Source organism: Barbus barbus, assembly GCF_936440315.1.
Source record: "Barbus barbus genome assembly, chromosome: 21".
NCBI classification, from domain to species: Eukaryota; Metazoa; Chordata; class Actinopteri; order Cypriniformes; family Cyprinidae; genus Barbus; species Barbus barbus.
Window position 1 is genome coordinate 11,133,902 of NC_136749.1, and position 15,990 is coordinate 11,149,891.

General features: G+C 36.6%; 1 protein-coding gene across 1 annotated transcript; it reads left to right on the forward strand.

Moving 5' to 3' along the window:
- Positions 1-15,557, forward strand: ahr1a (aryl hydrocarbon receptor 1a). Its single transcript, XM_079444654.1, has 11 exons — positions 1-517; positions 1,824-2,011; positions 5,457-5,545; positions 5,661-5,750; positions 6,580-6,703; positions 7,512-7,642; positions 9,045-9,247; positions 9,492-9,601; positions 10,023-10,164; positions 11,098-12,412; positions 13,657-15,557. Exons 1-11 carry the CDS (start codon positions 459-461, stop codon positions 13,675-13,677), a joined length of 2,472 nt encoding a protein of 823 aa, XP_079300780.1. The 5' UTR covers positions 1-458; the 3' UTR covers positions 13,678-15,557.
- The last annotated feature ends 433 nt before the right edge of the window (positions 15,558-15,990 follow it).

The following is a 15,990-nucleotide window of genomic DNA, read 5'->3' on the forward strand; positions in this document are numbered from 1 at the left end:
GGGGCTCTGATTAAAGTCAAACATTGGTTTGTCATTTATTGACTGCACAGAGACTCAGTTGCAGTAACGCTGTCGAACTAAGTTAGCCAGGACTGTTTTAGGATGTTAGTATTAAAAAAAATATTCCGGAGAGCAAAATGTGCGTTTGTTTGAGTGGCAGCTGAGCTTTAGAAAGTCAGACAAAACTTAGCTAGCATTAGTTTGACAGATAGCTTGTCAGTTTAGCTTAGCCATGACAGAGACGTGTTTATACCTCTCTCATGTCAACCACTGGGCTTTAACTGTGGACTAACGCAGGTCAATACTTCAGAGTTAAACAACACTGTCGGGTAATGGTTAGTTTGTAAGCTTGGTTTATTTGAGCAAAAAGCTAACCTCTAACCCAAGGCAGATTAAGGCTAGCCTGCTATCACCGAGTAAAACCACTGACTAACTACGAATCTGTCTCTGTGGGAATTATGAGCACCAGTAATCATATTTATGCAAGTCGCAAACGGAGGAAACCTGTCCAGAAAAGGTAACAAATCATTGTTTTACCAAGGCCGTGCTTAGTTAAACCTATGTAACGTTAACGTTACTTTACAGTACTAAGCCTGTTTAAATAGACCTAACAATATAAGGCAGACAAATAACTCCCATTGTATAGGGAATTTTTATGTATAGTTATCTGAATATTTATTAAATTTGATTGAACTTTATTAGTGGAGTGATGTTCACTTTCTCCGATATAGTCACTTCTGTGGGTAACTTCATTAACTATTAGTTTGTATTTGCATCTGCCCTGTGACAAACTAAACTAAACATTTGAATTTTCCAGAATGTATCTTTGGCTGCAATGTAATGATTTCCTAATTTGGAGAATTAGAATGACTGACTAATAAAATGTTCAAATAAATGCTCAAATAAGCTAGGATTTGTTCATTGTGCTTAAGAACAAGACAGTTCTTCCCATTTTGTGGACGAGTGAAATGACACATTACAGCTTGTATAAAGATATAGGTGTTTAACATTATTTTATATTCATATTTTACGTTTTTTGTTAACCAAAACTTTTTGTGATTTGATTGACTAAAAAAATACCACAATGGGAAACAGGGTTGTGAATTAAGTATTCTTTTCAACAGATGGCCTGCGTCTCAATTTGCATACTATCTATCCTAAATTCTGTGTGATATTAGTCATATACTATTTAGGGCAGATATGGTGGCTAGCATGCACATTAACTTGTTTTCTATTAATTTGTGCAACACTTTTACCAAAATGTGGGCCATAAATACAGTCTCAAGCAGGGTTGGGCAACTCTGGCTCTTGAGATCCACTTTCCTGCAAATTTTAGCTCCACCCTTAATCAAACACACCTGAACAATCCCAAGTGAGGTCCTCAGGATTACTATAAAGTTACAGACAGGTGAATTTGATCAGGACTGGTGCTAAACTCTGCAGAAAAGTGGTTATGTCAAAATAAAAACCTAACCTAGCAGAATAAGTAACAAAGTTCTGAATTAAGCATTTACAAAACTGTCACTCATTAGGGATTTGCTAGCTGACATGATATGGGTCTGAGTTTACAAGCTGTTGCTACACCTCTGGAGGTCAAATTTCCTTCCCAAGACTCAATGCTTACTTTCCTATCAGTTGTAGGTGTCGTTTTTTTTAGGTGATTGTTTGACAGTACTTTATAAGTGAATGATAAAAAATATCGCTTGTTAATGTAAACACACTTCTGGGAAATGGAAACCTTTCTAAAATTTGAAACCGAGAGGGTGACTCTCCTGTCATATTCTGAAAATTACAGTAAATCTGAGTATTTTCTCCTTTTTCAGTGTGCAGCAGTCTCCTCCTGAATGTGTCAAATCAAATCCTTCCAAACGACATCGGGACCGGCTGAATGGAGAGTTGGACAGGTTGGCCGGCCAGCTTCCTTTCACACAGGAGGTTATATCCAAGCTGGACAAGCTCACCATACTGAGGCTAAGTGTGAGCTACCTGCGGGCCAAAAGTCACTTCAGTGGTAATGCATGATAAACAGAAGTTGCAGTTGTTTCTGTGTGGTATTGGTCTCCAATTTCTGACTGTACATAAATTTATGGATGCAATAGTCTCACTTAGTTGAGGCAAATTTAAAAGATCATTGAGTTTTCTACAAAGTTCTGTCATGCTTTAGTAGCTTAGTTTGCTTTAGTAGCAGTCATTTTAATGACAACATCTAAAGATAACACTTTGTCTCCCCTGTGACTGATTAAAATGAATAAATCGCAAATCATTTTAAGTAACCATTTTAACCAGCCCCAAATTCTAACGACCCTCACAATGTTCATGCTTGTTGCCTCATATGAGTGTCTGCCACATCTCGAGTGTTTATGGTATACCCCCCCCCCCCCCCCCCCCCCCCCCCCCCCCCCAGTGGGAAAGAACGGGAGCCTTTTCAAACAACAGGATGCCACTGGGGTGCGTGAGATCCTGCGGAAAGTAAAATATAAATTTGTAATCATATGCATAACTTTTCGGTGGAAGTCTGGTGAGAATTGCAGCAACAGCATTTTCTTTCAAAGAGCAACAAATGCCGTTGTTTTGACAGGTATATTTCACTTAATGATCACCCTGAGGCTGGTTCAGTAATACTGGAATATGTTGTTGAAATCATTATCATAAGCAGGGCAATGCATGCAAGCAGTTCCTCCTTTTGTTTGCGATAGATTGAGTGCTTATCATCGGTTCCTCGGCAATTTTATCTCGGGATGACCCATATTTGGATAACACAAGGAGTATACAAAATAAATTGCTTTGCATTGTTGTAATAGAAAAATGTGGCTGGATGGTTCTTTGTTTTGTTGGGAAGGATATGTTTTGTTTTTTTCTCCTGCAGCTGGCCAAAAGATTTAAAGTGTGTATGAATCACAAAATTCAAGGCACTGTTTGTACTTGAAAAGAGATTATATAGTGCTGTAGAGTTACAGTATATAATGAGCAGATGGCCCTGAGACGACCCTAAACATTGTTAAATTCTGCTGATTTAATCTAGCTATTTAAAACAAATAAGGGCAGTTTTGTTGAAATTACAAGAATGGCTTGTGATAGTTAAGCATCAAACAGATAATTAAAGTTTTGCATAATGTTGTAACATTGTGTATGCATTGTATATTAATTCATAGCTTTTAGTTTTAAAACTAATTTAAAATGAGAAAATAGTTCCAGCTATTATTGCAAACAAAAACCTAGTAGTTGTATTGTATTATTAATACAATTTCATTTTTTATAAGTAAATATGAAATGAATGTACTGTATATTCATTTAAAAGTTAAAACATCTTACTGATCAAATGTTTTTGAAAAGTCCATATGCTCTATGAATTTATTTGATCAAAAATACAATACAGTAATAAGTTAATTAGTTTTTTGTGGAAACATGACTTTTTCAGGACACTTCATGACAGATTTTTCAGAACATTTATTTGAAACAAATGTTTTGTAATGTTAATAAACAGTGTCATATGTACTGTCACTTTTGATCAATTTAATGCACACTTGCTGAATAAAAGTATTAAGTATTTCTTTAAAAAATAAATTAAAACGCTTGTGAAATATGCTTACGACATATTGTAACGTGTAAAAACTGAACTGCTGCCCCTATCAGTCCTTTAAACATATCTTTGAAATGTTAATCATTACCTTGTTTAATAAGAGTCAGAGAATAGACTTTTGTAGAGTTTAATATCACAGTTCATGTACTGCATGCATGTATTTGCACAGTTATGCTCTCAAGGGTGCAGTTGTACATCCTTATTGAGATTTATAAAGGCAACAGTCCAAGTTTTGTTAAGCAAGAAGCTGTCAAGTGAAAAATACTCAGAACCGTTCTCCAGGGAAGTTGCTCAATCATTACTTAGGGAATTGGGCAATATGAAACATATATATCAGGAATAGTGGTTGAATGAATTGAAATTCAAGCCTGATTTTTCCTAGCTCATGTTCTTCCCTCTATCCTGACTAATGCAGAAGTGTGGTGAGGTGGCCAGCATTGAAGAGATTCCATGAGAAACGGCTGATTCTTTCTTGTGTTTTGTGTGTGTAATTACTCCTACTGTCTGGGGCTAGTCCTGGGGAGGGTCTGGGTTTGCGTGAGTAGTTGAAACATACTCATTGATCTCTTGCCTTTGGTAAAAAGTTACGAAACAAAAATATTTGATAGTTACTGACTCCAGCAGCACTTTGACCTGAAGTGCTGTGTGTGTATGTAGCATCAAAGACTCTGCCGAGGTCTGATGTGAACCAGTGTGTGGAGATTTTTAGGACCAGACATTGACAGATGTTGCATGAGAAGACTGCAGGAATTGGACCATTTGAGATATGATCTTAATGTTTTACTGGCACACACTTCCATGTCCAGGAGGTTGTTGACACAATGACTATTAGTCACCTTTTAATCCATTAATGTAATGCGATCTAGTAAGTGCAGGCAGTGGATAGATTCATTATTCTCAATATAAATGAGTTTGCCTGGCAGAATCAGAGTACTTTTGTGTCTTCTTTCCATCGTTAAGAGTTAATGTACTGTTCATGTGCTTGAAGACCACAATTGATATATTTTATCAATTAATTAGTTCACATTTTTTAAATGCGTTTTATTTATTTTAATCTATTCAAAAATATATTTATTTGATTTATACAATACATACAGCTTGAATCCAGCTAATCTTTGATGTCAGGGTGAACTGTCCTGCAATCATAATCAAGAAAAAAACACATTTTAAATGAATAATTAATTTTACCTTAAAATATAGTTGTTTTATTTAATTTTTTTTACAAATACTAATGAAAACGTACACTTGTTTGTATTTCAGTTGTAAAGAAAATATATTACTTTTGTTAACTTGATAGTTAAAGCTTTTCTAGTAAAAAAAAAAAAAAAAAAAGTTTTTCAGAATCATATGAAACCAACATGAATACAAAAAGAATGTTTCTATGTACTTGCCACATGTGCTTAAAACTAGATTTAAAAAAATATTTTCTTTGTTATTATGGACACACTTACTTATTATTGACCCAGTGTCTGAGTTTTTACAGATACTGCCCTCTCATTGCCCTTGCATGTCATAACCACTCCATGAGCAAACATATCATGTGATGTGTGCCAAGCACAAGTGTATTGTTAACCAGTGGGCATTATAATTTGCTTTCAGTTTTTGGTAGTTCAGATGCCAACAGCTCCAGGTTTCAAGTTGCTATTGTTATACATTATTTCAGATTTCCCTCTCACAATCATTATTGATGCAGGAAATTCTTTTTAATACAAAAAGTTTTGCTCTTGTTTGATTATGGCTGATCAAGTACCTCATATGATATTATTACATATTATGAATTGTTATCCATAACTTCCTTATGTCTTTTGATAAAGAATGTGTATTATCTGTTTTAGCTATTGTGCGGAGCCACTTTAATGCTTGTTTGCTGTTGTAGTGACCCTGAACTCAAAGAACTCCAACCAGCTAGCAAATAACACTAAACCACACATTCAGGAGCTGCCAGAGGGAGAATTGTTGCTACAGGTGAGCTCATGTGTCCTGTGAAACCTTAATGTTTGAATCAAACAACATAGAGTCAAAAACAAAACAAAATGTATTTAGAATTCTATTTATTAGCAGTATAACTTCTTTTTTATAGGCTATAAATGGCTTTGTGTTGGTGGTCATCTCCAATGGCACAATTTTCTATGCTTCCTCCACCATTGAGGACTACTTGGGGTTCCATCAGGTTTGTACTGGTTTGCATATATATTGTGCTGGTAAAAGGAACTGCTGCCCAAATGATTTATGCATTTATGAAATGGTCTCATGACACCTTCTATTCGAGAAGGAACAATCCATGTTCTGTTCGGTGCAGTGCACACATTGCTTATCCGTTTAGTGAATCTACTCTCTCAGAAGCATTTAGGGTTCATTACATTAAGCATTATGCACTTGATTTAACACATTTTATTTTGTGATTCGGTTGTTGCTGTGAAAAACCAGTGGAAAGAGATCTTAACCAGTCTTTTAGATTCCTCATTGCAGCTTTAGAATTTATTACGTGTGAAATTCCAGCTTCTTCCCGTAAACATGATTCTAGTGTGAAACATGAGGCAGTTGCAGCGCGTTTCAGAAACCCTTCACCTTCCCCAGCTCCACCTGTATAGATCTGCAAGGGGGGTGATTCATGTATGCTATGGGGGTTATTTCATATGTTATATGTGCAGCAGCAGTATTTCTTACATGCTCACAGCGGCATGTTGTGAATGTATTGGCAGTAGCAAGTATTGGTACTTGCTCTTCCACAGCAGCTTAGCAGATCTATTCCAACAAGACCAAACACATTAACATTGTCATGTACATTACCATGCCAATCCCTCTGAGAGTTGTCATGAAAGAACTTGGATTACAATGTTTGGGTGCCAGACAAAGCAGGCTCTGAGCACATTTAGATAAAAACAGGTCTTTATTTCAGCATTGAGATTCAGATTTCTTAATTCAGTTTGGTAAATTTTCTAACTGTAATGAGCAGCTGTGAATCTACTTAGAGTGAAGCTGATGTGATTGTTTTGCAGTCGGATCTCATCCATCAGAGTGTTTATGAGCTCGTTCACACTGAAGACTGGGCTGAGTTTCAGAGGCAGCTCCACTGGGCGCTCAACCCCAGATGCACCCCAGACACCGGACAGCTAGTGCAAGGTAGAAAATAACTAAACATCTCTCCAGACAGACCATGAGCAGACCTGGGCATTGTGCCTGAAAGATTCTGTCCCCATTCCATCAACACAAAGAGTCAAAGAAGATGGATTGCATGTGTCTGCAAACAAAGTTTGACAAAGTTCTATTGTGAGAGACAAAATGTCCTAGCATACAATTTTTAGGAAATAAAGCCATGCATAACGTGATTTTAAAACAATAAAAATAATAAATTTTTATTTACTTCACAATGGATCTGAAATATTGTCATTGTTCAATTTGATAAGATGCTTGTGTGATTTATTTATTTATTTTCCCATCATGGGCCATGTTTTTAACCAATACCCTCCTAGATTTCAGAACATCTTAATTGTTCACAAGATGGTTTTGAGTTATATGTGCTCCGAGGATTCAGATTCGTATGTGTAACAGCCTCTAATGGCTGGTGTTCAAAGGCTGTGCCAGTTTGCTCTGGTTTCAGTTTGGGCTTTTTATTCTGAATCAAGCTGGATCAGATTTCATTAGAGATCTAACACTTGGCAGTTTGAAAGGCCTGTTATTGTCAGAACTATATACACAGGATAGCTGTTCCTGACAGGGCCCACACTTAACAATAATCCAGCCATCAGCAAGGACACTACCGCTAATGAGTTATATAAATGCTTACACAGCAAGGGTCGAAATTCTGCCACCAATGCAGGGGCATATCTTCCTGTTTTTTTTTTTTTTACTTTATATAATCTTAGACAGTTTTGTATTTAACTATGCTTTTCTCTATATTCAAGTTTTGTTTTGTTTTGTTGTTGTCAAGCTTCTCAGGATGCACAGTTGCCTCCGACATACTACAGTCCAGAGCAGTTGCCACCAGAGAACTCCACCTTTCTGGAGCGAAATTTTGTTTGCAGGTTAAGATGTCTTTTGAACAACTCCTCTGGGTTTCTTGTAAGTTGAAAATGATCATAAATGCATTAAAGTGAATAAATAAATTAAAATATAGACTTTCAATATTCACTCCTGACACTTTGTAAATCTTTTATTGTAAGAGACTTTACTTTGTTGATTTCCTTAAGCAGCAGATGAAGAAGATTGCTTTTTAATTTTACAGAAGGTTTTAAGTAACCATATTTATATAGATTACCTGAATTCATTACCAGTGCTTGCAAGACAGGAAAAAAACATTTTACACAAATCTTTACCTCAAAATTCTAGCTATAATTATTACAGTACCATTATTGCTGGTAGAGTGCTGAATGCTCTGACAATGTGATGGGAGATTTTAAAATGGAAGATCAGATTTAATTGCCTGTAAACAAATTTATAAAGAAAAGGAAAGAATACATAGCACATGCAAGGCTGACATTATTTACAGTACCAACCAAGTCTAGTCAGAGCTCTCCTATGAATAAAGTTTAAGAAGTCAAAATTATATAGCATACTATAACAGACTGAAAGCTGAAACTGTCTACAAACAAGTTTGAATGGAGTCTGTTCATTGAGCTGAATTAATTGCATAAAGTGTGTGAGAAATTATGAATAATGAGGGATTTTAAAACCGTGTGCACCTCGAAAACACTGTAATTAAGTATTTTTGCTGTAAATAACCTTGTATTTCACTTTTTTGAGGAGTACTAATGATATAATGTAATAATAATAATAATCTAGAATGAGAGCTGAAATTACTGAAATTATCTTGTGCTTCTACATGCAAAGTAATTCCACACACAACAAAAGATACTTTTGTTAGCTTTGTTTGAACTAATAGTAGATTCTCTATGACGGTAAGACTATAATGACCCATGTGTTAAGATCATATCAGTTAATTTTTAGATCATGACTTCCACACAGCTTGGAGTTATGATGTTTCTCATTTAACTGCCTCTGCTGGATCATTTCTACATGTAGACTTCCTATCTCAAAAGCTACCTTTATCAGACTTTTCAAACAACACAAAATAAGATACTTCGAAGAATGTTGGTAAGCAAACAGTTGAGGGTAGCCATTGGCTTCCATAGTATTTTTCTTCTATACTATGAATGTTAATGGTTTGGAACAACTTGAGGATGAGTAAATGATGACAATTTTCATTTTTGGGTGAACGATCCCTTTAAGCACCGCTTATCAAATCATGTATCTTATTTATATATTGGGTTCAAAGAGAGGTCACAGCCTTGCTTATCTCATAACGGAAGTGATCCAAAAAAAGCAATGCCTGGTGTGATGTGATATGAGAAGGCCCAGATGGAATCACATTTTCTGTGCTAATTTATGGGTAAAATTAGCTAAATGCTGTGGAATGTATTTACATAGGGTCAATGTGTTAAATATATGGCTTGTATTTTTATAGACCGTGAACTTTCAGGGGCGTTTGAAGTTCCTGTATGGGCAGAATGAGAGGACAGCAGATGGGAAACCCGTCCCTCCTCAGCTGGCTCTGTTTGCCCTGGCCTGCCCTCTGCAGCCGCCTTCCATACTGGAGATCAGCACCAAGAGCTGCTTTTTCAAAACTAAGCATAAGCTGGATTTCACGCCCACCGCGTGTGACGCAAAGTAAGACATATAAGCTCCTATCAATATGTGTGAAGAAAAACTCCTGGTTTGTTCTTTGTTTGTTTCTCACTTTAGTTTCTTTCAGTTGACTTGTAGAGGCAATTTAATCTCTTTTGATTTGTGAAGTGTTAAAGATGAACGATATGTATATATTAAATGATTGGCTTGTGATTTGGTGCAGTATTCCTCTGCATTCTCACCATCAGTATCTCTCACATTCAAAGTGTTTTTTGTTTCTCTACAGAGGGAAGATTGTTCTTGGCTACACGGAGGAAGAGCTGTGTTACCGCGGCTCAGGCTATCAGTTCATCCACGCAGCTGACATGCTCTACTGCGCTGAGAATCACATACGGTGTAAGACTCCCTTAAATTAATGTGGTTAAAGAAAATACACTCACCTCACTCGCTCCCACAGCTGGGTTTCAACATTGCTTGTGTCAGAGAGTAGAGGTCTAACTGTTGTGGAAATAATTTCATTGCTCCTAAAGGGACCATTCACCCAAAATGAAATATCATATATTCACCCTCATGTTGTTCCAAAACTTTTAAGATATTCAAAACACAAATGACCTAAGATTGGATTTGTATTCTCTCAACATATTTATCCATTCATTAAAGTCCACACAACTATAATTTTCACAACTATAATTTTTGATCCACCCACATGCAACTCAAATATGCTTGTTCGAGGCACGAGAACCAGTAATAATACATATACTATGTACATCAATCTGCCTTTTTTTCAAATTAATTTAATAATTTCTCTCCCCTGCAGTGATGAGGACGGGTGAAAGTGGGTTGACTGTGTTCAGACTGTTGACAAAACAGAACCTCTGGGTTTGGGTACAGTCCAACGCCAGACTTGTCTACAAAAATGGGCAACCAGATTGCATCATTGCTTCACAGAGAGTCATCACGTATGCCCTTATTTGTGTCTTTCTTTTATCTTTCATTTAGAATTATTTTTTCTTTATCTTTATAAGACATTATAAGACATTATTCATAGTAAAAATGTAATTACAAGCAATTTTTAAAATAATGTAATAATTAGGGTGTGCTGTATGTAACTTAGTATTAAATTAAAATTCCCCCTATTTATTTGCTAAATGCTTATTATTGATCTTATTGTGAATGATTAATCCACGCATATAATATTTGTAATTTTTAAATTTGCAATGAGACTGAAGTAGTGACAGATCTTTTCTTCTGACATGCATGTGTAGTGGATCATGAAAAAAAAAAAAAAAAAAAGGGCGGGACTTAGTTCTATCCATGGGTTGAAGTTTGAAAAACGGAGACAGAAGAGTTTGAGAATGCAGGGGTGGAGTTTAAGGGAATGATAGAAGTCTGGCATACATTACCAGAGAGAAGTTACATGGTATTTTGTTTAAAAATTGTTTTATTCGATATTCACTTTAGTTAAATTGTCATTACTCAATTTTTCAGTGAAACAACACTTCTCTCTGGTGACTTATGCTAGACTTCTCCAATGATTTAGTCTGCTTAAACACCCCCCACCTTTTTTGACAAACGACTACAAATTCACATTCATATACTTTTCACTCATTACTTCCCTCACTTTGCAATTTTAAAATTAAGGTTCAGCTTTGAAAATCTCCCCTTGACTTACATTTATGGAATGCTCAACATTCCAAATGTAACTGGTGGAGATGAGACCATAATATTTGTATATTAATTGTGACTGGCATGTATACTTGTGTATGTTTGAATTCTGAATTGTGATAGGTCATTTTTTTTGTGTCTTTTCTTATCTATAGTCAGCAAAGGCAAAACATATATATTTTTCTGAGGTGTCTTGCTTTTATAATGAGTCGTTCTGTCTTCTGTAGGAAGGAGGAGGGTGAGGAGAACCTGAGAAAGCGTGCTATGATGCTTCCTTTCAGCTTTACTACAGGAGAAGCTGTTCTCTATGACATGAACCTGCCCAGATCTCAGGGTAACACCATACCTTCTGATACCACTGCTCTGGATGACAGTACCCAAGCCAGAACCACTGGAACCGTAGACCCTGACTCCCTGCTGGGCTCCATGCTGAAGCAGGATGAGTCGATTTATGTGTGTCCTGCATATGAGTGCTCTGTATCAGTACAGGGTTTAGAGAACGAGGATCTTGGTGGGATCTTCTCTAGTAACAGGCAAGAAAGTGCTCTTTCACTGTCTGAAAGCTCTCTTTTCAAACAAGAGCCAGTCGTTAACTCTGGAGGAGACGACAGCTGTGAGATACTGAACTTCATGGGGAGTTTAGGGATCAGACCAGAAGATCTGAAGTTCCTTCAAGATGAACTGATCCTCAGGATTGACCTCGGTGGTCAGAATGATGTGGCAGACCTCACAGATGGCATCTTCTCCTATGTACAACACTCTCTCAGGACGAAGACAGACTGTATAATGTCTGGTGACAGTCTGAAGGAGAAGGATCTTGTCAGGAAGCCTATTCAGGCCTTCACACCTCCACAGCAAGCATCTACATTACTCTTACAGGATTCATGTGATCCTCTCACATTAGTATCTCAGGAACAACAGATGACTTTTACAACAGAACATCCTGAACCAAACACACAACATTTCACACAAATACAAAGTCACAGTGAACTGCAGGCCATACCAGATCTCCAAAACAATCCTCACGGACACCAACACATAATGTCTCAATCATACATCGAGACAGGAATCGCACCATATGAACTTTCACACATAACATCCCAAAAACACCAGGTTGAGACGATGAGCCAACAGCCGCAGTGCTCATACCTTCCACCTCTCCATCTGCTGGAGTGTAAAACACTCAAAAATGCTCAGGTTTGTGGGAACCTCCCTGAAGTTCTGGTCAGCGACACTCAGCAGGTTCCTCCTCTCTTCCAGCCAGAGCTCCAACAGCCTGGATGCTTTTACCTGGAATCGCCCCTTCTGGATCTGAAGCACCATTACAGGAACCATTTGAGCACTGTGTCCTTCAGCTGCTCCCAGCAGCACTCTTCACCTTATATCACTGCAGGTGACACAGGTATGAGTGAGTTCACTGCTCAGGACCTTGAAGTGCTGCTCAGTGGCCTGGATGGTGATGTGGAGAGGAACGGGCACTCAGGACCAAACAGAGGAGTGGGTGTCGAATCAAGTCTGGATCAACAAGATTACATAAGCCAGGTAAGAACCAACCAAATGTGAGGCTCACCTACCTTCACTCTTAAACATAAAGGTTCTTCATGGTCACCTGTGGTTCCATGAAGAACCTTTAACATCAGTGGAAGCTTTCCATTGCTCACAACTTTCTTTATAGTGGAAAAGGTTTGAAAATGTTCTTGAAACAAAGGAAAAATGATTATTTTAAGGGCTGATCACTGAATGAGTCTTTGAGGAACCCAGGATGATTCTTCTATGGCGTCACTGCAGAAATCCTCTTTTGGAAGAGCGTTGTTGTTACTTGGTGGATCTTATGGTACTTTGATGTTTACATATTTTATGTGTGATGAATGTGTGATGAGTATTTGTATTAAAACCTTGTTGTATGGACAGTCATCAAAATGATTAGGGCTGGTTATCGGTACACATTTCCATATTCCAATTCACAAGGTCTTGATCCAGTTCTTATCCATTTGGATAAATTGAAGTTACAGTGAACATTTTGCTTATACGTTTATATTAGTTATACATAACTAATGCGGTTAAATACACAGGAAACTGTCTAACACAGAGGTCTTCAACCCTGTTTCTGGGGACTCACTATCCTGAAGTCTTTAGCTACAACCCTAATCAAACACACCTGAAGCGGCCAATCAAGCTTCTCAAGACTGCTTGAAAATTGCAGGTAGGTGTGCTGAAGCCGGTTGGAAATAAACATTCCAGGAGAGTGGGTCCCCAGGAGCAGGGTTGAAGACCTCTGGAAATCCCAGACGAAAGGCTGGCATTGTGGAACAATCGCGGCGATTTCGGATTTCTGGGACAGCCGAAAATCGTGCAGTGTGTCTCGGGCTTAACATGGGTACATTATGACCAAATCCACTTTAAATGGTAAGGTAGTAAAACCCAAATTATATAATTGCTGCTTATTAAATATAACAGTCAATATATCAGTTTAAAAAAACATTTAAATAGCTTAACTTTTGTAAAAATAACAATTTATATACAAATATAAATGTATGTGTAGATTCATTATAAGGACCAGTTGAAACAAGTAATTTGTTCATTATTTGCACTACACTGGTTGCACTGTACAAATTTGGTTAATCAAAAGAACCAGTTCACCACTGTACAGTATGTTATTGTTTACAGCCCATTCAGTTCAAGTCTTTTGCTGTGAGGCTGTAAAATCAGTGGTGGAAAAATCTTTTTCAGCAACACTAAATCCTTACAAATTGTTCTAATAATACAAAAACCATTTGTCTAATCAGTTTCAGAATGGAACAAATTAGAGAACGCTTCACAAACTATGCAATGGAGAGTAACACGACACATCTGGCACAACATCCCGACCAGCATCAGAACAACAGCAGACCTCATCCAAACCTGTCTTTAGGAGGATATCTGTGACTGATCAGCTGAAAATCATGAAGAAATAGAGCAAAAACACTTGGTGGAACTTCATTCATACAGGCTGGAGTGATCAGTGGCTGTGGTCATACAAACCCATAAGGCCTGGGCTGGAAAAGAGGACCAGCAGAGTACAGGATGAGGAGGAGGAAGCAGAAACTGGGGTGAAGGAAAGGCTGAAAATGGACAAAGTAAGGTGTCTTGTGGCTCATGATGAATGAAGAACCAGCCTGTTTGTATCAGTTAGATATTAGAATCATTCATCAGTGGCTTCTCTCTGATATGAACAGTGTTGTCACAGTACTTTGATAAATGTCTCTTTAAATGTCTCTCATGAGATGTTGCAGATCTATTGGCCTGTCAAAAGCATGTCCCAAAGCAATATATACAGTGTGCTCTAACTGTAAATAGCCTTCAGCAAATGCCAAACAAGCAGTTTTTTTCAAATATGCAGTAACGTTTATAAAGTAGCATAATATATCTGATTTGCTGCTCTTCACATGCTAGCTTGTTTACTCTGTAAAATTAAGTCAAAGGCCAAATATTGTATAGTATATGATTTATTTGGGTGATTTACTCAACGCTGTGACTTTCTGTTAGCAGTATTTTCAGTTGAGCTGAGGATTTTTCAACATTTTTATTCCCTTCAATTTTTGAATAATTGAAATCATCAAGGTTTTTTTCTTAGTATAGCATTTTGTAATGATTAGGAGTACTGATGGGTAATCGGAAAACTGTAGGTCTCCCTAGACTGTATAGATTTGTATAGTAATTTATCATTTTATGATCATTTATTCTTTGAGGGAAGCTATTGAAGACAATCAGACATATGTAGCACTTATGAACAGATGAATTCAGCTGTTTAGCTTCACAGGAGACAGACTTTGACCAAACTGTAAATAAAAAATATTTTGGTTTTCTACAAAAAAAGGCTGTATTCATAAAGCACTATTGTTAAACAAACAGTTGAGAGGTATTTTGATGGATGACCAAACTTGAAAGACCAAGACTTGGAAAATTACTAATGCTTCTGGGAAAAAAGGGGTCAGTAAGATATTTGCGTATTTGTTAAAAAATAGTCAATTTAAAATAAAAATTATTTTTAAAATGTAATTTATTCCTATGATGTCAATGTTGAATTTTCAGTGGTCATTACTCCAGTCTTCAGAGTCACATGATCCTTCAGAAATCATTCTAATATGCTGGTTTGCTGCTCAAAAAACATTTTTTAATTAAATTTTTTATTAATCTTGAAAACAATTATGCTTCTAAATATTTTGTGGAACCCGCAAGGCATTTTTTTCCAGGATTCTTTGAATATATAGTTCAAATAAACTGCATTTTGCTTGAAATAGAAGTCTCTTGCATTACATTGTAAATGTCTTTACTGTCACTTTTGATTAATGCGTCCTTGCTGAATGAAAGCATTAATTTCTTAATATTGGACTGACCCTAAACTTTTGTACAGCAGCGTAAATACCTTCCCTGTATAAAATGAGGGTTTAAATCAGTTTGTTCACTTCGTATCCATCTGTTTGTCTCTGTCTATAATTACTGGCTATTCAATTTTGTCTTGTTTTTCTTGATCACAGCTTGAACTCAGAACTTGTGATTCCACTCATTTAGAGCAACAAGGACAGAAGGCAGAACTGTCCGTTCTGAAAGAACACAAGAGTTCATTGCCCTTTTCTTAGAAAGGCATCCACGTGCCTCGCAAAAATCTTTATATAACGACTATAGTTCAAATAAATCTTTTACAAATCATATGTGGCATATTGGATCACTTCAGCTTTTCTTGCCAACATAAATGAGTAAGAATGTGGCATCCTGGAAAGATTTTGAGATGTATGATTTTTATGATTATTTGGACATTTTTAAGATAATGTAGTTACCAAGACTGTTTGAGACGTTTCCTGTTGTTTTTGTGCTCTCTGATGTTTGAAAAATTTACAACGTTGGTGATTTGGTGGATGATTTGATTAATTTGATGAAAATTTAAATGCAAATGTTTTTATTATATTTTTATATAAAACCAATTGGTATTGTTATCCAAATGTTGTTAGATGGTTAGATTTTAAGATTTGTGGCACTGAAAATTCATGTACGGTAGCCTACTAATAGTGGAATTTTTCTATATTTTGTTTTCAGAATTTTTGTTGTAGGCTTTTTTTAATGTGATATTTACATGTATTAAG

Bases quoted from the DNA above. Each gene is read 5' to 3' on its own strand.
- ahr1a (XM_079444654.1), top strand. From the start codon at position 459: ATGAGCACCAGTAATCATATTTATGCAAGTCGCAAACGGAGGAAACCT. The intron at 7,643-9,044 runs GTAAGTTGAAAA...GTATTTTTATAG, and splicing joins ACAACTCCTCTGGGTTTCTT to ACCGTGAACTTTCAGGGGCG. The intron at 9,248-9,491 runs GTAAGACATATA...GTTTCTCTACAG, and splicing joins CCCACCGCGTGTGACGCAAA to AGGGAAGATTGTTCTTGGCT.